The following is a 23,951-nucleotide window of genomic DNA, read 5'->3' as shown; positions in this document are numbered from 1 at the left end:
TGTGTGCCAGTTATTGTTCCGATAAGCAGCTAGACATGCAAAATGGAGTTGAGGTTCCTACGGCCGGATGTTTCTCTGAAACAATAGCAGATGGGTTACAGGATTGCCTTCTTGGTTCTTGCTTCTTGCTTCTTGGACTACAAATAAAAACCGTGACCAACTTCCAAGGCCAAAATCTTGCTCAGTTTCCTACATATTCTGCATTCTTATGCAGGTATCTCAATGAGATACATATTTCAGTTTAGTAGAGTTAGACTTGTGAGAGAGATTGAAAAAAGTCAAAAATGATAAAAGGCAGAGATATCATGGATTTTAGTTCCTAGAATATGAGCCAATCCTTTATAATGTCAGAGCCCACATTTCCCAGAATGTATCAATGACTCTCATCTTTCAAAACTTGACACCCACATTTTGTAACAAAGGCTTTTGTTAAAGATATCTCCAAACCCAAGCCAAGTAAACCCTGACGAGGTACAGAGGACATTATATGTTTAATATTTTATGTTTTATTGACTTGGTAGTGTTCTTCATGACGAGTATCCCTTGAATTTCAGTATGCACTTTTTAAAATATCTGATTACCAATTTGTACATCCATCCATTACTTCTCTTTTCCCATCTACGTTGTATCCAATGAAACACCTAAATGAGATAGCTAAAATGTTACACATGATAGAAAGTATGCATAAGAACACAGCCACTCTAAGCTATAGTTCAAACTGAGTTCGTACTTTTGAGTCTAATTTTCTGCAGAAGTTTCTCCAGCTTTGTAAATATGGCATCATCGAAGTCAACACTGAAAAGACGAGTACGTGCAACGCATCCTTTGCTAATAGTTGACTTGAGGTGGATAAACAAACTGCTGCAAATGACAACTGAACAAAGTCACTGTAGCGGAGCAGTTGAAGTGAATGACTGCTCCGACTGGCAGGCCTCGTGTCTGTTACAGTCGGTGACGTCAGCCAGCAGTTAAGAAACAACAACAGTTGTGTCTTTATTTTATTCTTCTGTAATGACATTTATTTCTACACAATACAGGCCCTGGCCTGCTTCTCGTCCTACTGCTGTAGCCACCGACACTCCTGAGGGGGGTCAGCCCCTTACTGATTAAAGCAATACATATTCATTTGGACACATACTTATGAAGAAGAACAACAAAAAATATATTTTTTGCCAAATAAACAAAGCAGCCATCTGTCAATACAAAAGGACGTCTGCAGTTTTACTGTTGCATCAGGATCATAATATAATATCAGCATCCGCTGCCTCATCATTTGGTATTAATAATACATGTAAAAGCACACTGTGACAACAATATGCATTTTTAATCACCCAATTACAAAGCAGTGGGATGTGGAAATGGTGCAAAATGCACAAATTTACAACAAAACAGTTTATACTCATCCTTTCCCAGGGTGAATAATTCTCTGATTAGAGGTGTCAGTGGCGTGGTATTACATTCATTAGTCGGAAGAGTTGCTGGGTCGTGTCACACAGGGTAACACATGCTGATCTGGTACACCATGAACTACTTCTTTTACAGATACATGGAGAGGAGTGCTCATGCGGCAACATGGTCCAAGACTCCACATGAGAAAAGTCCCAAAGTCAACTGAGAAAACAAACTCACAATTTGGTCCTATTAGAATCTGCACATTCACGGAGAGCCTCTTTGAAAGGCTGCCCTCTTTGCAGCAAGATAAACAAACAGGAAAAAGAAACTCCACAAACCCCTCCTCAGTTAAACTACTGTCATCCTGCATTGTGTTACTGAGTGCAGCACTCCCATATCTGCTCCAGGCTCCAAGAATCCTCTGTTCCACTGTTTCCTTTACAGGAGCGGGCAGGATGCACATGCTCTGTGTTCTCCAAGCCTCGGGTGGGAGCAAAAACAGGGACAACACACACACACACACACACACACACAAAAAGATCTACTCTTACACACTAGTGATTTCAGTCTTGAGTGCCCCTTAAAGGTCTTTCCCCATTAGAAGATAGAGGTCGGCAGCATTAGGTCCATGCCTAAACACAGTAATCGTGTAGTACAAAGAGCGCGGCTGGGTCACACTGGCAGCCCATTAATGCGCTTGGCTTTGAAAAAGACACAAACTGACAGCCGCTCAGCTTCTCTTGCTGCCTCTGATCCACAGTGACAGACAGGAGGAGAACTGGACTGCACATTTGGGAGAAACACACATTTGGGAGGTGTCGCGGTTAAGAAAATATGACTCGTGCTGCAACCTGGTTGAGTTAATCCATCCCCCTTCCTTGGTCTCTGCAGATAGTAATTACCATATATTTCTGGCAAGCTCTGACATTGGGCTGTCAGATGGAGAGTGAGTGTGTGGAAGCCGCGTGGAGGCAGCACCCCGCTCTGCCTTTGTGCTCGGATCTGGATAGGCGGGGTGCGTCGTGCCTGATCTGCACTCGGGCTCTTCTTCCTGTCTCTCCGCTGCTCATGTAAGAGCAGGATCTTTGAAGACATTGGTCACATTTGAGACACACAGCAGAAACCAAAACCTGTCCTTCTATTTTCACTTCTGCTACATTGACTAATAAATGTTTTGGTGGCTAACCCTGTTTAAAGGTAAAAATTGTCATCACTTTACCATTAGTGTTGATCATTGTGACAGTTTATATAGAGAGTTCTCATTCCTACCAAAAGTCCCATGAAAATCCCATGAAATGATGTCTGTTTATGTGGCATAAAGACCACAAATGCACTAATGGCAGGTGGGATGGGAGGTGCACAGTACGAACCCAGGACTTTGAGCCAGGGGACTGGTGCTGTGTAAAGTTTGAGTATTCTTTACTAGTGTTTGACATTACTGATGTACCTGGGTCCAGCAGGCCTAACCCTATTTTTTTTCTGAACATTAAAGAAAAAACTTTGTAACCAAGTTATTCCATATCACAACATAAAAATGGTCATCACGTATTAATATATCATACAAATTTTGTTACATCAGTTTCCGTAACAAATCACAGTGCTGTATGATTTAAAATTAAAAATAGCTCCCTGTGACAAAATTACAGTAGTTAAAACATTACTGTAGAAAAACACAGTAGACAGTGTAGTACTGTGTAAATATAGTAAAGTAGACTACTGTATTTTTCCATTTTTGTCATAATTTTGATCAGAATCAGTCCTATACAAATACTGTTTAAATAATTAACTTAAAGTAAAGTTTTTCATCCAAAACACAGTATGGAAATCAATTGTAAAACAGTAAATGTATTAATATTAATTTATTTAGTGTATAGAGTAATTACTTGCAATTACTAGTTATTTCTATAAAAAGTAATGATGAAATTATTAACAAATTAACAGCATTGTTTACTGTGTCATATTGCCATATACAGTTCCTTAAAAAAATCACAATGTTTAACTGTTTTTTTTTATTCTTACAGTAAACAAATCAGTTCTGTAAACACAACTAAAAAATCTATCTTTGTTTAATTTCTATTTTTTTTACAGTAAAGAAACCAGTATTGTAAATAAAACTAAAATCACAGTATTTAATTGTTTTCATTTTACAGTATAAAAACATCACTGTAAATAAAAATAGAGTGTAAATAATAATTACAGTAAGTTACTTGTTAATTGCTGCCAATAAGTTACTGTAAAGAAGATGTAGTTTGGGTACAGTGACTACTGCTGGTTGGAGGTATTCACAGTAGTTACATAGCTAATGCAAAAACATGATGTAGCGAGGCATTGTAGTTAAATTACATATAAAAACTTAAATACAGTTGACTTTTGGCTTCATATGGGACACAAATACAGTGGACCTTATCGTTCTTTATACTCTGTATCCTCACTTCAGTGTTGGTTTCTGTCTTCTGCCTCTACCAGAGGGCGTCACCTTATAATAAATGTAAAGATGGGTCATAATAAACTGCTGCAGAAACTAAATATGTGGACATTTAATGTAATAATGGCTTGTACAAATGATATAAGGGGTTGTATTTTTGCAGCAGGACAGAATGTGTAGAATTAAAAATGTCCAACCCACCCCCAACCTCTGAGAATGGTTTAAAGCAACATACAGACTGCAAAATGTGTCTAATTTTTTCCATTAAAAGAACGTAAGAATTTAAGTGCCAGTAAATAAGAGAAAGGTTGTGACAGACATGTCCTATGTATCGATATCTGGAGTATTAGATAACTGAAGGTGTGACAGGCCTTGTCTGCTTATTCTTACATATTGTCATTCATTCATCTGGGCTGATCTGGCATCTTATTCCTGAGATATATTGTGATGTCTATATTGCCAAGTTGGTGGTCTAATATGGTTTCAATGAAATATCAAAAAAACAATAATAACTCTGAATCATGAGCAAACATAATAACTTTGAATTAATATCAGACAATATTATGTCATGCGACAGTATTTCAAAAATATATATAAATTAATCAAACAACAGTATATTTGATCAGAGCTAAATCAGTAGAAAAGTTGCCTTGTTTACTTTAACCTTTAAGACTTCCTTTAAAATAGATCAGAAAGAACACAACAGGGACATAGGCCTCTGAGAATGAATCCAAATGTTATGACTATAACTTTGTTCCCAGAAGAAGAGGAGTGAGATTGCAACAAACTATCTGCTGCAGGCTCTGTTGCATCATTCTTTCAACAGGTAAGACTGAGCACACTGGGACATATGGGACAACAATGAATTCTCAATGGCTGTGTACACATGAGACGGATGCAGTGATAGAGCTACTGTTCTGCTGCAGGTCAAGCCAATAACCATTTGGTTTTGTAAAATATACTTTTAATAAGAGCCACAATAAGCATCTCAAAGTACTTCACTGGATTTAGATTTAAAATCCATGCAGCAGAAACAGAAACAGCATATTTTTTATGAGTTAGGGATGTTTCCATCAGCTGGTTAGATGGAATAAATTAAGCTGCATAAACTTCTGTCAGAAAATTGGAGTTAATGTATGGCTAATCCGTTAGTAAACAGTAGAAGAAGAGGAAATTGAGCAAGAGAGAAAAAATAATAAAAACAGGTTGCTAATCGGACAACTTTGGCCCCATGAGCGAAAATATGTCTTCAGGAATTAGATTCAATGGCAACTTTTAATTGTTCTTTCATGTCAGCTTGTCTTGACTGCCAGATCAGTCATGAGTTAAATGTTCAGTACGTACAAACTCATTTGCAAAAAGTGTTTCCATCTCCTGTTTGGTGCATTAGCTATTTTTCGAAAAAAGACAACAACCACCTCAATCGAATGTAAAAACGTGTGTGCATTTTCGAAAGTTTTTTTTCGGATTTTGGTGTTTCCATCAAGCTTTTGTCATGCGAATCTTCAAAATGCATATCGAAATTAATTGAAGGAAACACAGCTACATTCTTTGTCAAAACCTGGTTCCTACACTCCCCACAATTACAACTCCAATAAATGACAGTTTGTTCAGAAATATAAGTGGTTGTATAAAGAAAACTGGATAAATAATTGGAGGTGGGGCCCTGGTTATTCCTATGAAAGCTGCTGAATGGGGCATAAAGCCACTGATTTCCCAATGTATGTCTATGGGAAAAGGTTTTGTTGGGCCCCATGGCATCACGTGACGCACCTGGAAGTTGAAATTCCACAGTTTGGCCACTATGAGTTATGAATCAAATTTACCTTATTCCGTAAGCTGTCTTATAAAACAAGATAACTGGCACCTTGGCTTTATGATGTTTATTTTCCACCAACGTTTTACATTTTACAGGGTAAACAATTATTCAAGAAAATAGTCATTATATGAAATGATAATAAAAATAATCATTTGAATCATAGTGATTATTGGTCTCCTTTGTATTCCAGAACTCATTGTACAAGGAAACATTTACCAGATGCACATTGGATATAAGTGTTATATCACAATGAATCTGTTAATCAGAAGAAAAGCATACATACTCTACATGAAAATACTAAACCACTACATTGACCTATATTTTGGATGATATCAAGCACCAACACTTTTTCTTCAGTGCAAATCTCCCACAGTCTGAGAGAAGTGAACAATCCCACTAACTGGGCTCAACTCTTTGCACCAGCAGATGCAGTAATACAGCTCTACAGGCTAGCCAGCTATGAGGTGTTATGGATTCAACTTAAAAATGTGGTCCAGTGCACTGCTAAGCAAGCTAGGTGCTGTGGACGGAGCTGTCATGTTTTCGACAATTGTTATTTTCCCCTTGCACAGCAGGTGACAGCGCATTTCTTCTGGGATGAAATCCCCACGGGCACTGAGGGATTTGTGTTTATGTAGCGGCACCGGGGAGCCTGAGGACATGACGTGTGGCTGCAACCTAGCAGAGGAGGATGGAGGTGTTTACACACTTTTCAACCATAAAGAAAAAAAGAAAAGTCTGAATTGAGTTCTTTCAACACATCAGATGTATACATGTGAACCTACAGTATCCTCCGCAAACCTTTGCCTCCCCCTTTCTCCCACACACATATATTTCACAACAACAACAGTTATGTGTACTGTGAACTTTAAGAAGCTTAAAAAGAGATTTAGGAAGCATGTCACTCACACATGTCTTCTGGGAAATGAGCGCGCTCTACACTCAGACTCCTCTGTGACCTTTTCATACGTGATTAGAAACTCCAATCAAGTCAGAGTGTCACTGCACTGAAAATACACTATATCCCATTTCATGCTGCTGTCATGTTGTTGGCTGCTTGTCACTGAAGTTTCTCTTCACTGTAAGGTAACTGAGTCACATTATGTCAAACTGTAAGGGTTTGGAGAAAAGGCTGTGTGAGTTCGGCATGGATGTTGTGACAGTGACATGTGGTATAATTCCAGAGAGCTGGAGTCCCCAGACACATGAAGAGGGCCAAATATGACTGAGTGTGGGATTGTGAAAGGAGATTACTCACGGAGATTGTGAAATGTGTCGTCTGTTAATCAGATTAAGAGCAGAATAATCCCTGATGGAGATAAAAAAAACTGACTAAATATGAGTCATGTACAGTATCATCAACAAATACCACTGGAATAAACATGTCCTTCCTCATGGTGTTTGGAGTGGTTTGGGATGTTACCTTCTTCTCACACTTACTTCAAAAGGATTGCTGAAGTCACAATTTGCAGGCTATTCAAGTGGTTTACATCATTTGAATACTGTTTCTAGGCAGCAGACATGAAAAATCAATGTTTCCTTGTTCTCTTATTTAAAAGTGATGATTGATTTTGTTTTCCTTTTTTATTTCCACATTGTGTTCAAGAATCAGAAAGAAAAAAACACTTTTGTGCTGATGAAGGCATCAATAGCACACTGTTATTATTGTATATATTTTATTGTTAAATGTTTACATGATCTTTCTGACCATTTTCAAGCCTCAAAATTGAGATGAGAGGAAAAGGCTGAATAAAGTCCCAGCCGCACCAGAAAGTGGCACAGCCATCATCACAAAATATTTCCTGCTAGAGGGACAACCAGCTAAATGCTAATGACGATTTAAAAGGAAAGTCAAAATTGAAAATAATAAAAGTTGGTTGAAAATATTAGGTTTTATATGTTTTTGTTCGTTCAAGAACAACAAACTGTGAGCAAGAAACTGCATAAAAAGACCTGATGCATCAAATATGATATACATTAGAATTAATGTATGCAAATTGATATTGAATATATTTTTTTTATTTGTCAGCAGGTTGAATAAACACAATTATTTAATGGTTCAGGCTTTATAGGGTTAACTGCTAAGAAACACTGATGTCTATTTAAAATTGACATGAGAATCAATAAGTCAAATCCACATTGAATAAACATGATATTTAACACAGCAAGCTAATAAATAATATATACATATATATACATATATACACAGTTCTGTGCAGAATTGTTCTCATAAACACAGACATAGCAGTAAAAGGAAAAGGGAAGCCAAGAAGACGTCCTGTAGGCCAACCAGTCCTCCCTTCTTATCATCCGAACCGAGCCTCGTGTCCTCCCCTTCACGTCATCCCATAGTAACCTCCCAGTTCTGAGTCACGTTCTCATCCGCATGACATGACTACTTTTCAGATATTGTTCTCCATCCGTGTCTTGTCTACCCTCTTAGTGTTACAGAAATAAAAGCTCAAAAAAACATCTGGTCGAGACTTTTCCTGGAAACATTGTGCTCTGAAGCTAACTGCCAAAATCAACATAATGGAGGAGGACAGAGAACAAGTTATTCTTCTTCTGGTATTTTTAAAACTCCTCATTAAATATGAAATTCATAGAAGCGAGTGATATGAGTTTCCTTACACAACATCTACATCAAATTGTGTGTGAAACAACAACAGCTTACTACATATGCTATCTGAAAATGTATAAAAATGACGTGGCTCATATGCTAGGATTTCACAGTCATTTAGCCCAATTCAACACCATCACAACTCAAAACCACAAATGACCATTCACCTACACATCTGCTGACAGCAATCAAAAAAAGCAGTGCATGGCGTCGTCCCTGAAAAGCTCAGGTTCATTTTCATTTATTGAAAGGTGGAACGGGGGAAAGGCCAGACTAAAGCAGAAACCTTGAGCTCGGGTCATAGGATGGTCCTACCAGAGGAAGAAACTTGATCAATATCTGCATTTTCCTTGTATTCTTGGAGCATGGCTGCATCCCAAATGTACATTTATTGTATTTTTTATTTATTTATTTTTTGTGTGTACATTTCCATCTGCAATGATTATCTAAAACAACAAAGTATACATTGATGTGCATCACTGTAAACTTTTAAAATAACTGTGTACAGGAGGAGGTGGTGAATGTGTTTTACGTGTCTTAAAAGAAATGCTGATGAGTGATTAATAGTCAAAACAGATTAATCGATTATCAAGATAGTTGTAAGCTGCAGCCCTGCTATCTCATTATCATTATTTATTTTAATGTGTTATTATTGAGAATGCCTGTGAAAGTAAGTGCAGATATATTATTTAGCAGGAGTGCATAAAAAACAAAGGTAATATGCAGTTGGGAGACACTACCAACAAGAACTAAATAAATAAAAACTAAATCTGGAGCACGACTTTACTTACTTTGTCTTCCAGGCCTTGAACAAAAAATGTAAAATCCCTTAAGTGACTTACAACTGATTTCATGCTCAGCTATGGTTATATATTTGGATTCTTGTATGCATTTTCTAATGTTTTATAACATAAAAACACATTCCAACGATGAATACATTCCTATGATATATTTATTTTGATTTATTTCTCACTTTATCTACATTTGTATGATTATGATTTGTTTAATAATCTACGTTCAGTTTGACAGTTTGGATAATATCTTGTTCAGATGGAGCACAGTGAGACATGCAGCCTAAAGATACACACTACTTATGCACTCCACATGATGTGTAGTTGTGTTATGCAGCAGATGTGTGCTATCCTACTACAGCACACCGTCCACACCCATCTCCCATCTTCTGTCCGAACACGTCTTTCTGCATGGACGAGCCCACGCTGCATACAGCGGGCAGGACAGCTGTCTGCCATGCATAATGTGTCCTCTGAGAGCCCCCTGTGGCAGGTGGAGACCCTCCAGAGCCCTGGGCATACACCGAGGATCCCACCACTATGTGAAGGTCTGCAAACATATGGTACTGAATAGGGATGTGCAGAGGCTTTCCTTGAATGTGCCACCCACATGCAGAATTTGATTAAAATTCAATGAGGGGAGGAAGGTGGCCTGACAGTCATTACGGTCTTGTTATTGGCCGTCTGATGCCACGCTGAGATCCATCTCCTCTATAGCAAATGAATGTCATGAAATATGACTGCAGATGAAAAAAACATGTGAAATATATTCTCCAAGTCTAAGAATGCAATGGAGCACTACAAGCTCCAAGCCAGATAGAAAGAAAACAGCAAAGGTCAATCCACTTTTTTTTAAATTTGAGATAAATTCAGCTTTGCTAACTTTCTTTCTTAACTTTCAAAAATGCTGAAAAATGTGTTTGAACAAAAAATCTGATACATTTATTGAAAAGAATAAACTGATGAGTGGGTGTCAGGCAGAGTCAGGACAAATTGATCTACACCTTTAACATTATTAATGAAAACAGCAGAAGAAATGACAACAGCAATAGAAAGTAAGAAATACACGATAGGGCTATTTATTGATTTTGAGAAAAGCATTTGACACTATTTGTTAAAGGAAATTATTGATCTTGACTCTCAGACAATGAAGATTCAGGATCTTTGATGGTTTACATTGAAATGTTTATATTTGACGAGCTTGGCCAAGGACAAGTTCTCGGCAAGAGGAGAGCAGCGTGATGTCTCCTCAGTTCTGACAAACCTCTCCCTCTGGCGTGGTATTTATCCCGTAACATTATGGTGAAGGTTGAAGCAGGTTACAAGAGATGACACACACACGCCACGGATGTGAGTCTTGTATAAGAGATGCAGCCTGGAGCAATGGTGCCCCACAGATACAGGGGAGGATAGCTTTGATTGGCATAGTAATGGCCTATCAGTCAGCTGGGTACATGAAACGAAACAGAGAATTCTGTCAGCTAACTGGGGTTAAGGTCATAAACAATCATTCAGTCACCTGAGCTTCACTCAGTTGATTTGTTGTATCAGGTGTGCTCCTGCTGTACTCCTGTTTGGTTGAAACAAAAACCTGCAGCCACACTGGCTTCATGATCAGTTTGACACCCCAGCTATAGATCATACCATCTTAATGACAACTAGAAGCAATGCATGAAGAAAAATATATTTTCATTTCTAGTTACTGTCGATGTGAGTTACCACAGGAGTACATCTAGACATAACATTTACTAACCAAGCACACAGCTAATGCAGACCGAGCTTTCCTTGGCCTGAAAATTAACATCGCTGAGGAAAATGGTCCATGTGAAATAATAAAATTGCATCCAAGTACCACCAAGATCTCCAACCTAAATGACAACATATACCGTTTGTCAATACCACCCATAATGACTCATATGAGCATTTTTCAAATTGTGTGTTTCACGGCTCATGGTACCGTGGAGCTTCTAAAAATAGCACACACGCATTATACATACACGTACGGTTCCTGGTTGTAAAAAAGGCTTCAGTTTCTGTGAATTTTGAAAACCACTGAGCTGGGTTTAGGGCAAAAAGCTTCCTGATAAGGCGTTATAAAATACTGCCTGCAGTGAAGGTTAAGAGGTTGATCTGAGCCACAGTTACGTTAAAAAACAGAACTTACGTAAAAAGTTATTTACTTTTGTTTTCACACGTGACACGAAGCCCGCTGGATGAAAGTTCGCCGTTTGTTCCTCTTACTACTATGTTGATACTTAATTTTCAATAATTAATTCACATACTACATTTGCATAAAGCAAGCCTTAGTCCACTCCCTTCTTGATAGAGTACTGAAATCTCCTTTTAAGGTAAATTTTGCAAACATAAATTTGCGAGTAATTTTTGATTAACTATGGTCACTCATCACATCATCAAAGAAAGCAACATAAATAAAATGTCAAACTTGAAATATACTTTTATGGAAAGTATACTAAAAGCTTATGTTTTTTGCTAATCGAAAAAGATAAAAAAGTTTCACTTTGGTGTCAAATAATATTTATGTTTTCAACAAAGCACAGTATGTTTAAGTTTACAAGGCAATTCTGTACTGTCCACTTTGCCATATTTTAGCAAATGTGTTGAACTGTGGGGCAACACGTATTATTATTATTATTTATTATTAGTTTATTTAAAAGGGGACAGTGCAATTTCATAAAACACATGATTATACATGGTTAAAAAAGCCAGAGTTAGCCAGAAGGCTAGTTTTCATCTGTAGTCCCCTGGCCATGATGTAAAAAAGCAGAGAATTACGAAACAAAAAACAAACAAACAAACAAAAAAAAACAAAAAAAAAAAAACGTACAATATACAAAATACATATACAAACACTTACGATACGATTAAGAAAAAATACAACATCACATACAACATCACAACATAACATTTTATCATAACATCAAAACAACACAACAGGCTTATCTTTTAGTGTTGGCAGCTGTAGGTGTTGATAAGCCACAATTTCAACTTTTTTGTAAAGGCCTTGTATGTTGTCAGCAGTTTAACCTCCTCAGGTACTGAGTTCCACACACTTGCACTCCTTACTGACCAGGCCGACTTACTGAAAGTGCTCCTGCGCAGAGGAATATAACAGTCACCTCTGACAGAGCCTCGAGTAACACGCTCAAGGCTGTTTCTTTGGCTGATGAACTCTTGTAGAGGATCTGGAGCCAGTTTATTCAGGACTTTATAGGTCAGTTTTAAGTCTGCAAATGTTTGAAGACTGTCCCAATTTAAAATACTGTATTTTTTAAAAATTGCACAGTGATGATAGTGCCTAGGTTTTTTATCCATAACTTTAATTGCTTGTTTATACAAGATTTCCAATGGTTTCTTTGAACACTGACCAGCCTGGGACCAGCTGGTTAGGCAATAGTTAAAGTGGCTAAAAATCATTGAATGCAAATACATTTTTGCAGCTTCAGTTGACATTTCATTTCGAATTGGACGAAAATTTGCAAGATTAAACTTGATTTTTTTACACAATTTGCCAATATGGGCTTTAAAAGAAAGCTCTGAATCTATTATTATACCAAGATATTTATATTGCCTGACAATTTGTAGTCTTTCTCCATTAACATGTATGTCGGGGTCAGATGATACTCTATTTGTTTTAGTGAAATACATGCCGACAGTTTTAGAAGTGTTTAGCTGCAGACAGCACTCCTGCAACCAAGTTGTAACACAGGACATTGTATTAATGAGTTTAGCAGCAACAGTGTCTTTGGTGGGACCATGAACAAAGAAAACCGTATCATCTGCATACATTAAGCATTCGTACTTGAGCAACATAAACCCATTGTTTATTACAGAAAAATCTAGTAAAAATGTATTCATTAAGTGGATTTAGAGAACACAACGGTAGACTGTTGATTAAGTCAAGATTATTGAAACTTTAAGTCAAGTAAGCTGGTTAATTTCTATGCATGGCTCTTTGATTCTTTTTTGTCTATTCCTGTTATTTAATCATTTTTGAGCAAAATAAGATGTTTCATCTCCCTGCTCCTTTTTGGTCATGGAATGTGTAAACAGGGTTGCATATTGATTGTAAATAACATTTTTGAAATTACTTTTTTCCAGAGTTGTGCATTACCATGAGCAGAACAAAAAAAAGCTGAAATGAAATGAAATGTCATCTTTTTTCAGGTTTCATTTTCTCATACATAGTTAGGTTTGGGGCAGGGTTGCTATGCTTTATTATACTTGCTTGAAGCAACCTGAAACATGGAATTCTCTCTTTTCAAAAGCAGGGAATCCAGCTCATGAATAGGACCCTGTAATGGCCGTCAACCTATCAGGACACTGTCACCTACACAAACAAACTTTCACGTTTATTTTGATCTACTGTAAATTGCCAGAACCGGAAAGACCTCAGAATCAAGAAGAATATGTCTCATGAATATGAAATTGTATTCCATTATCTCCATCACTTTCCATTCTCTGTTAGGCTGCCTGCAGATTTTTATATTGCTCTCATATCCTTGGTACATTCTCTCATATCATGGTGTTGTACTTGGACAATTCCTCATTAGTCATCGTGTTTCACTGAATTCATGTGAAAACAGACACCATAGACTATTTTCTGACAGGCCAAACAGATCTGCACCAAAATAATGAAACAGCTGAGACGGGTGGCTGAGCGCTTTCTTGAATTCTTGCCCCCAGTAAAGCCTTTTTACTGACGCATTGGAGTCTGTGACTACTTTCCAATACATTTAATTCTTTCTAAACATAAAAGCAGTAGAAATTCAAGAGTGTTAGAACCCACTCCTCCACACACCTCTTACCTTTAATTTATTTTTGTAAAACATGAAAAGCAGCATGATTTAACAAAATCTAATAGATTTGCCAAGAAGTTCAGTTTGATTTGAAAGGTTCAGTCATTTTATTTATTAAAAATTCTGTAACATAAATTGCAATGAACAGGGATCAAGGTGATAGGTCATTGCAATTCATTACATGATTCAAAAAGTTTTAGATAAATAATATTGCCGTTATGCTCTGTTGAATACTTCTTTCTGATTGGTCAAGTACAGTGTTCTACGCTCTAATATTTCTGAGTAGCATGAAACTGACTGTTGCTCATGTCAATCCTCAGAAAGTCCGGTAAATTTGCAGTAGCTGTGCCTAGAACCATTAGCTTTCAATTATTCCTTTTCTTATCATTTTAATATGTTTGGAGAGCTCACAACTTTTAATTTATTGTTAGTGGCTACATTTGCAATTTTCACTCGCTGTACATTGTCCCTTATATAACAGATTCCATGAAAAGAGCAGACCAACAATTTGTTTCAGAAGATGAAAACAGGTCACACATTTATATTTTAATTTAATTAAGAAAATGGTGCATTTATAACTATACTTAGGGACCAATTTTAGCAGTGGATGGTGCATTCTTAAGTATTTACAAAAGCATGATTTTCACAGAATATCGAGTGTGTGTTCATGGTAAATCAAAAACCTGTTAAAATTAAAACTTTACCTACATATCATGGTGTTTCCAAAAGGAGCAAAACATCATGCTCATGACATTAATCACTAAAAATAAATAAATAAATACAAATCTAAAACATCTGAAACAAGCACTAAATTGTACCTAAAACAAAGTATGATCAGGTAAATTGACTAAACACCAACTATACATTTGTAACATACAGGTTCCACTACCAGTAAGCACACAGGGAGGCTATCACCAAGATTAATTCAGTTAAGGACAACTAATTTCCTGTCCATGCCAATTTAATTTACATTAATCCAGCACATTAAGTGGAATTTTAATTTGCTGACTGATGACAGAACTTTGTGGTGAACAGTTAACCTAACCTAGAAGGTAATCATTTTTTTCCAACTTGACATGGAGGAAACAAATCTATGTTGCCAGATTAGCAGCAGTATTTCCTGCTACGAGCAGAGGCAAGTGCCATTTTAGATGTAACAGAAAGCAACATATCAGGTCAACAAAGAAAACCAATACTGGCAAAACACTTAGGTCTTTGCCTGCAGATTGATTGCTTTTCATTGTTGCCAGTTTGGATACTCTGATGCTCTGTCCAGCAGCTTGGCTCAACATGTATTTGTGTGTGTGTGTGTGTGTGTGTGTGTGTGTGTGTGTATGCGTGGGTGTGTTTAGTGCCAACCGCCCGGCCAGGATGTGTGGCGAAGCCTATTGAATCTTGATTTGGTGTCTGTTGTTTTCTATTTCATTCTCCCTGGTGAGTGAATGGATAAATGTAACTGGAGCTGAATATATTGTGCGTGCTGATATACAGTGTGCACTGACAGGCAAAGGTTTCATGATGAATTTGGTGAGGGTTGCACTTCCGAGTCTTAGTAAATACGCCCGATTTTAATTATATCAAACAATTGAATGGCAGTTAGCAACAGTTATTATCCCATAAGAATAGGCAAGTAGGGGTCTGCTCCACCCACTGGTAGGCCGGCAGGTCGTTATCTGCCAATTGGATTGGATGCTATATTCCCTCTACCAGACGTAGTAATCATGAACGACACCACAGAGTGTGAAAGTGAAGAGGGAGGAAAGAAAAAGGAGTATAAAATACAAAGGTGAATGGGTCAAAACCAGGACAGGAGACAGGGCTTTGTGTCCTATGGCAAAACAAAAGACATTTGAAGAAATGTCAGTTAACGTACGTGTGTCAGGATTTTAAATGACCTACATAACTATGTCACTTCCGGTGGTAGCTTTGTCCTCCTAAACCCTTTACCTCCTGCATTTATGTGCATTTATTTTTACTTTTTAAACTGGCTTTTATTACCAGGAAGTTTTTGGGGACGATGTTATGTAGCCTAAATGTAAAGAAACGTTGTCCTTTAAACTAAATGTAACTGCTTTGTTTGCAGCGAGCAGCTATTGAATGGGCTGACAACGACCTTCTCAACCGGCTAGCAGGTGTAGCAGACCCCTACCCGTCCATTGTGATGGGCGTTAACACTAATTCAATCGTCTGATAACTTTCTAAACTGGTGTTGAATGTCTCTGTCTAAAACATGAAAGCAAACAAATTTCAAAGCAACATTTTAACCATTTCATGTCAGGGCTTATGGGCAGGATAAGCAAGTGTAAATTAAAGACACACTGAAGCACTTTCCTGCATCTCCTTAATGCTAGAAGGACCATGACAACAACCAAATGACTAGTTACTTTATCTAGCTGAATGACACACTGAGAGTCGCTTCTATTACAGCTGTGAGATGTAACTCACTACAATGGACTTCTAATTGACAGCTTGTATTGGCTTTGTATATTAGTGGGGAGACAAGTGTCTTGAGGGGGCTTTTCATGTGCCTGAAGATGCCTGACATGTTGGAATTATTTCCCCATTGGTCTTAAAAACCAAACCTTAATTGGATTACTTCAGCACAAATTGGCAGATGAAAAGAGTCAGCGTAGCAACTGCTCACAGTATAGAGAACAATCAAATACAGGCGTGTCAGCCCAACTACTCGCAAATAAATCTCAAATTCCAGATTGTCGGAGAGCTTGCCAAGCCTTCACCAGGTAAAACCCCCAAAGGATGCAAGCCCCAAACAATTACAATCAATTCCAGGCAAGCAGCATTTCTACCACAGCAGACCAGTGCATGAATCAGTGATATCTTTTAGGTGTCTGTCAATTGGGAAGATGTAATCCAAGCAGCTGTTACTTTAAGCAGTTCCAGTAAGAGAAGAGAAGAAGCCATGAAAGGACACATCTGCTGCAATTAGACAGAAAATATGAAGAACTTTGCCAGAAAACTTCGTTTTACATTCACAGCAACCACATGGCACATCTCATTCATAACTCTCCAGTCTTTATGCTATGTTAAACCAATTGAATGTTGCCTGTCTTCCAGTATTAACATTAACTAAGCATATTATTTTTGTCATATTATTATGACCATGGATTGGTCCAGCGGCCAAATTGTCAGAGCCCCCCGTGGCCTTCACAAGCAAAATGTCTGACATACTAACCAGAAACAAATCAGAAAAACACATCTAGATATAAAAGCAAGAAGCGTCTCTCTCTCTCTTTCTCTCTCTCTCTCTCTCTCTCTCTCTCTCTCTCTCTCTCTCTCTCTGTGTGTGTGTGTGTGTGTGTCTAGGGCATATCTGGCTCTGCCCCATTGTGTGATAGACCTACACCTGGTCAGTAACCCAATTCGCTCTGGATTTACACACCTGACTCATCTGTACGTCTATTTAGCCTACCTATCTTTAGGAGTTATAAAGTGTGCTACAAGGTTAGATTTTCCAATAATATTCAAATAGTTTCCAGCAAATATCAATGTTCAATGTGGATGTGCTAGATGGTGTGCGTACCTTATGGAAAGTAAGTGTTTTATGGAGTTGCAGATGTTGTAGTGGTCTGCATAGCCACAATATATGAAACACAATAGTGATCAATCAATCTAATAACCCTTACTCACATTATTCACATCCATCTGTGTGTGCTGAGTGTTAACTTATTATATATATTACTATATCTGTGTCTGTATATATGTCTAATCATGTTGAATGATTAAGTTTCTTTTTCTTAAAATAACTATTTCTGTGTGTCTTTATATCTCAATGTACATCCATTACCCAATATACTTTGTATATTAACACTACGCATGTATATACAGTCTATGATTGCACCTACAGGCACTGCACTAGTTAACAAAATGACAACAAAGAGACACAAAATGACCCCATCAAAAACAAGAAATTACTACAAAAGACAAACATGACTACAAAGAGACAACAAATGACCTTAAAATTCACAAAATGACCAAAAGAAGATACAAAACAGCCGAAAAAAGACACGACAACAAAGAGAAACAAAATGCCCCTCCAACAAAAATACCATAATAGAGAAAATGACAACATAGAGACACAAAATGTTAAAAAGGAAACAAAATCCTTACAAAGACAAAACAAAATGAGCCTAAAATGACAACAAAGAGAAAAACATGACTACAAGAGACACATAATTAGACAAAAAAGGCACTCAATTATTACAAAAGTGATACAAAACGAGCCAAAAATTCACAAAATGACCACAAGAGACAAAACAGCCCAAAAAAAAGAGACATAAGTGACTTTAGACACGAATGACTACAGACACAGGAAAACGGCATACATAATTACCTAAAAGACACTCAAAACTGATTCATGCGTCATGAAAAAGATGCATACCAACAACAGAGAGATGCAAAACAACAACAAAAAAGCGGCTAAACCACCAGGTCTGTGTCTCACTACTTCCCATGACTGATCACACCTAAGCAACGCAACAATCACTCATTGCAGCAGATGTAAGGTGTTGATTAACACATCAAAGGTGTCACTGAAACAGCTGGATCTTCAACAGCACCAGTCCAAGCAAACTGCAAGCACCCATGTGAAGACATTTCAAACATGGCTTTGTGACTTCTATCATCTCTCAGTATGTGCTTCCCGACTGGGTTAAATAGTCATTAAAAATGAGAGTGTATTGTTTTACCTCCAGAATGTGGTGGAGGGCCACACAGCAGAACCACTCCTTGACCTTCACGGACCGATACGGAGCTTCTTCTGTGAGTCTTGAAGTTTTCCAAGTCTGAAAAATAAAAAGAGGCAGTAAGTAAAATCTCCCCACAAGTCAAAGGCTGATACATCTGATCCTTGAACACATGAAAGCGCCGTCATGAACAAATTATTGTTTTTCTTTGCTTCATTCTTCCTTTCAAGGTCACAGCCTATGAAGCCTAAAGCAGTGTGCAGCAGGCGGGGAAACACTCGCAGCAGGATGCCAGTTTATTATAGAGCTCACACAGACAAACACAGCACACACTCGCACAGTTCCAGAAAGATCCTGGCCCATATTTCTTTAAACTGTGGGAAGAAACTGAGACTCAACCCTGACAAATACAGTTCTTGTTAACTCTAAGGGCCAAGGTTCAAACCCACACTGTGAGAGAGGCAGCAGGGCAACCACTGAAACACTGTCTGACTGCACCACCTCCATAAACATATACAAATAGAGTTACACCATTATCCTCTCTGTATCCACGCTTGTGTTTTTCAACATTTTCAAGAGTGAACATTTTTTGGCTGGTAAACAGCCTTTGGCTTTGCCCTGGGCCAAATCACCCCTGTGTGTGTCTGTGTACAGGCTCATTGTGAAGGTGCCACAAGTATCAGAAGGAAGAGAATTAAAGGATCCCAGCGGGGGCTTCTGTTGGAAGAAGACAGTCGTAACTTGTTAACAAGGTTTAAAAGTTGAGAAGCAAGCACAGTCGGGTAGAATGAATAAATGCTGAAAAGATGTCTTCTACGCAGGTTTCATATTTACATGCATTTATTTTGGTTTATTTTGATATTGATGATCAAACGAAATCATGCTGTAAAACTGTATATGCTGTATTAAATTTGTCATTAGAAGAGTGTTAATAAAAATGCAGATGTACAGCTACATATGGAAATCTTCCAAGCATTTGTCCACATTGGGAATTTTATGGTTCAGTTGTGGCTGAATAACCAATAAACTGGTGCTGCTGTTGCCACACCATTTATTGTTTACTCTATGTCAGGCTTGTTAGTTTTAATTGTAATTGTTTAAAAACACATTAGATCATTTATTGGTGGTTATTTGTAATTTTAAAAAAGTTGGGGGGGGGGGGGGTTTAACCGTTGATCTGAACTTGGGTCTTGGGGGGTTGAAGCCGATCCCGGCTGACATTGGGTCAGGTCTCCAGACACACAGAGACAAACAACCATTCACACTCTCATTCACACCTGCAGGCAATGTAGAGTCACCAATTAAGCCTAAGCTGCAGCAGAGGACCAGGAGACCACGCTGACAACATGCAAACTCTCTCAAACTCTGCAGGCTGGAGTCCAACCGGCAACCCTCTTGCTGTGAGGCAAGAGTGCTAACCACCACACCCCATTTAGGTTTAATGATGATATACTTTTTTTTTCGTTAATAAAAACATTTTTCACTTCTTATTTTCTTGTTAATTTTAGCTTTAGTTCTCAACGAAAATCCTGGTGTGAATGAACATAAAACCTTGGGAACAAGATGAGTCAAATATTATTATCCTTGTGAAACCTCCAGTGATTCCAAAGTGTAAATTTTAAAGGTATTTCCAGAAATCTCTGAAAAGAAAATGCAAATTGTGATGCACGCTGTTAAGGACATGCTACTGCAAAGAGTTTTAACAGACATGCAGCTCTCTCTCACAGTGCCGAAGAGAGAGCAGTCTTTTATTGTATATACTTTGGCACATATTTACCACCATGGACAGAGACTGGAGTCAGAGACTGTTGATGTTTTTAAAAAGAGGCTGTTTGTTCTAGTTTTTAACTGATTATTTTAGTTTTTATCCTGTGCTGTTGTCTTTTAGTCTTTTAGTTCTTATCCTGTCCTGTTGTCTTTTAGTCTTTTAGTTTTTAGCTCCAGTGTTCCCTCATGGGGGCCTCCGCACTGGGGTGTGTGTTTTACATACAGATGTGTATGTGGGGATAGGAGGGGTGGGTTTTGTCATTTTTATTGTCTGTTTTTATTCTTATTTTTTGTAAAGCACTTTGTGTTACATTTCTATGTATGAAAAGCGCTATATAAATAAAGTTTGATTTGATTTGATTTGTTTAAGCCTCAGAGAAAATAAAGATATGCATTGATTTACCTAATGATTTCTAACCAAGGGTGGTTCCAAACAGCAAAACAAAAGGTATTCGGCACAAATTAGTAGTAAATAAAAAGTAATGAAAAGTAATAAAAGTAATTTCAAAGTACTAAGGCCCACAGGCTGATTTCAATCTTCAATAACATGCTTGAAGTCGTTCCTGACAGGTTGTTAGGCTCTTATCTAAAGCAGCTGTGCACAACGCTTCCATAACACACTGTTGACAATCATCAACAAGTTAATTTACTGACACTCATATTCACTAATGGGCACAGATCTGTTTTCTTGTCATGGACATATTGTGCATACAGCAGATATTATGAAGGTGGAAAAAAAATGTTTTTTACACCTTTCCATGAAATTATTGTGACAATGTGATTTATTCTTGACAGATAAAGTGTATGTCTTCTCAAACTGTATTAATCAACCTCTTTCAAACATATCACAATGTAATTAAACCACAGTTAACAGAGGATTGTGTCTGAAAATAAAACTCTTCCAACATTGTGGCCGACCATGTACATGCATACAACGATATAGAATCTATTGTATTTTAATATATTAGGCATTACACATTACTCTCTCTCACACACACACATACTTGTACTTCTCTCTTTGTGAGGACTCTCATTGACATAATGCATTCGTTACCCCATTATCGTCACCTGAGCCATTAGCCTTAAAACCAAACCTCAGCCCTCAAACAGGCTCCTGAAGATGTGAGAAATGTCGTTACTTCACAAAAATGTCCTCAATCTTATAATGGTCCTTACTATGTATGAAGTACCAACACACACACACACACACACACACAACTATAGACAACTATTTACAGGGAATGGTGGTCAATCTTAGTTTTTTTTTTTCTTTTAGCAATGCCATTCTGCAAAAACAGTTATTATCCCAGGGAAATACAAGTAAAATTAGTTTAATTTCTTTATGTATTATTATTATTATTATTATTTATTTATTTATTTTTATAGAACCTTATTGAAAGGCCACACCTTGTAATACACAGATGTCTCAAATGAAAACAGTCATTATGAGTTGCTTATTATATTACAATTAAATATTGTATTATATTATAATTAGCATTGATATATTATTAATAAGTTAGGTTCCTTTTATTTGTAGCCGTCGGTAACAAACACAAACTATCGTCAGACGTAAGAGTTGCCTCTCAGTGCATGAGCAACACCTGATTTGTTTCCAGTAGTGCCTCCTCCCTTTTTATTTGAATATGATTTGTGTGGTTAAATTTCTTTCCTGGTTTTAAAAGTCATATTCAGTGATGCATGTTGAACGTCATGTAACAGCTTTACCTGCCAACAAGTGCATTGTGGGAGAGACACAGCCGGGAGAGTGAGAAAATGAAAAGAATCAGGACTATTACTGCACCCTGCTCTGGTAATTGTATATACCAAATAATGAATGGAAGCCTTGCATGAGCTGAATGCATTATGAAAAAATAAAACATTTCAAATCAATAGTGACACACACCCACTAATATGAGCCAAACAGCAATGTGCAGCCCTGCTGCTAAGCAGAGAGGGTTGCTGTGGCGGGTCACACATGAGGGATTTTAATAGCTCTGGTGGTAATCAGGTTACCTTTCATTCATCACGCCCACCACCACTGTACATTACAGAGCTATTCCTGGTATGGCTTTGACACCAGATGTCCTGTTAAACTGGACACATTTTCATTTGACAATAGATGGAAACAATAGCAGGTCATACCCACTTCCAACGACTCGCTGCACTAATGGTGAACATCCTGCCAGGAAATGTAATTCACACATCACATGGAAGCTTCTAGCTGCACTGATATATAAAAACAAATGGGACTACTTTAATCTGGGGACAGTTGTTAAGCTTTTTAATATAATTACGTGTAGATATTTGAAAGAAACAGCAAGAATCAATTTGTAGTCACACTGCAACATTATTAAATTAGCATAGCTACAAATAGCCCAGAAACAATCAATTCTGCTTACTTGCCTTGTTCAATCACACTAAACAATATTTGACTTTGTTTTAATATTTAATTATTATGCCTCATTCAGTTTTTTTTATTTTTAGTTTGTACATTTAGAGACGCCTGCTAATGAGGTCAAAGGGCATTCATAATGTGCTTTAAACAAAAGAACCAACCACAGTAGATTAATATATCAAGACAAGCGGGTCTCAGATTTATCCATACATATTCTCCTAATTGGATTAATTAACCTTAATTAACCTTGCTCTATAATATGCAGCATATTCTCAAGTCAGTGCGAGCAGCGGTGCAGACACGAGCGCTCTCTTCTGCAGACCTGCTCGCTGCAAAAACTGCAACCAATCCACTTTAAAATGAGATTACTGATTAGTTCAGCTCCAAGTGATCTAAATGTAAAATTATTGGGCTCACTGATTTATGAAGAGGACTATAAGGTCAGTTAATATATGTCATATTGGCTGCAGGACAAGTCAATTAAGAAGCAGCCTTTAATTATTTCTTTAAACATAAATCTCCTGTTAACCCACGAGCACAGTTTAACTAATAGCTATTTGAGACTCTTAAGCCCTATTAAGAAAGCAACTCCTTATATTTTTTCTAACGATTAATGCCAGATTTGGCACTTTGGAGTCATTTTGATGTTTTTCTACTTTAGGGATAAAAAAAAGTTGTGTTTAAGCTATGTGGAGACTTTTATTTATGTCGTTTTGGAGGAGGACCACCAATTTTTGACCCTGCTTCCATTCATTGATCATCTTTAATGTCCATCCAGTCTTGTTACTATCACTGGATTTATTGCAATGTTAGTGGGGAGTAAAAAAAACAAAAAAAAAATGCAGCTTTTGTTTTTCTCGCTGTGCCTCTGGGGTGTTTGCACCTCAGCTCAGTCTGCTGCAGGAGCTGAGAAAAGCCTCCTGAGCAGCCAAATGCCCTCCGCAGAGGACACCATGGATTACTCCACATTTAAAAGCAAGTTGTCAAAACACACTTGTATGAGAAAGTGTAACAAAGCGAGGCAGAGGTGCATGTTGTGGTGGCAGAGAGTGAGCCCCCAGGAACTGATTGTAACTAGGAGTGTTTGTGCTCCAGTTGTCCACCAGCTGCGGCAGAACCTGAGCCACCGTGCTGCAGTGGCTTTATTAAGGCTTGTTTGTGTCGAAGGAGCACAGGTGTGTGACAGTGAAGCCCCTCCTGCCATTTCAATTGTGAAACACAT

General features: G+C 37.7%; 1 protein-coding gene across 1 annotated transcript in view; it reads right to left on the bottom strand.

The window, feature by feature from the left end:
* cntn4 (contactin 4) overlaps positions 1-23,951 on the bottom strand; it is a 184,832-nt gene that overhangs the window by 76,115 nt on the left and 84,766 nt on the right. The window contains exon 5 of the mRNA XM_059328618.1: positions 18,571-18,666. Within this exon, the coding sequence (XP_059184601.1) occupies positions 18,571-18,666 (96 nt within the window). The remainder of the gene's footprint in view (positions 1-18,570; positions 18,667-23,951) is intronic.

The sequence above is a fragment of the Centropristis striata genome, chromosome 3 (genome assembly GCF_030273125.1).
Source record: "Centropristis striata isolate RG_2023a ecotype Rhode Island chromosome 3, C.striata_1.0, whole genome shotgun sequence".
In the NCBI taxonomy this organism is placed as follows: domain Eukaryota; kingdom Metazoa; phylum Chordata; class Actinopteri; order Perciformes; family Serranidae; genus Centropristis; species Centropristis striata.
This window is presented reverse-complemented; position numbering and strand designations above follow the sequence as displayed.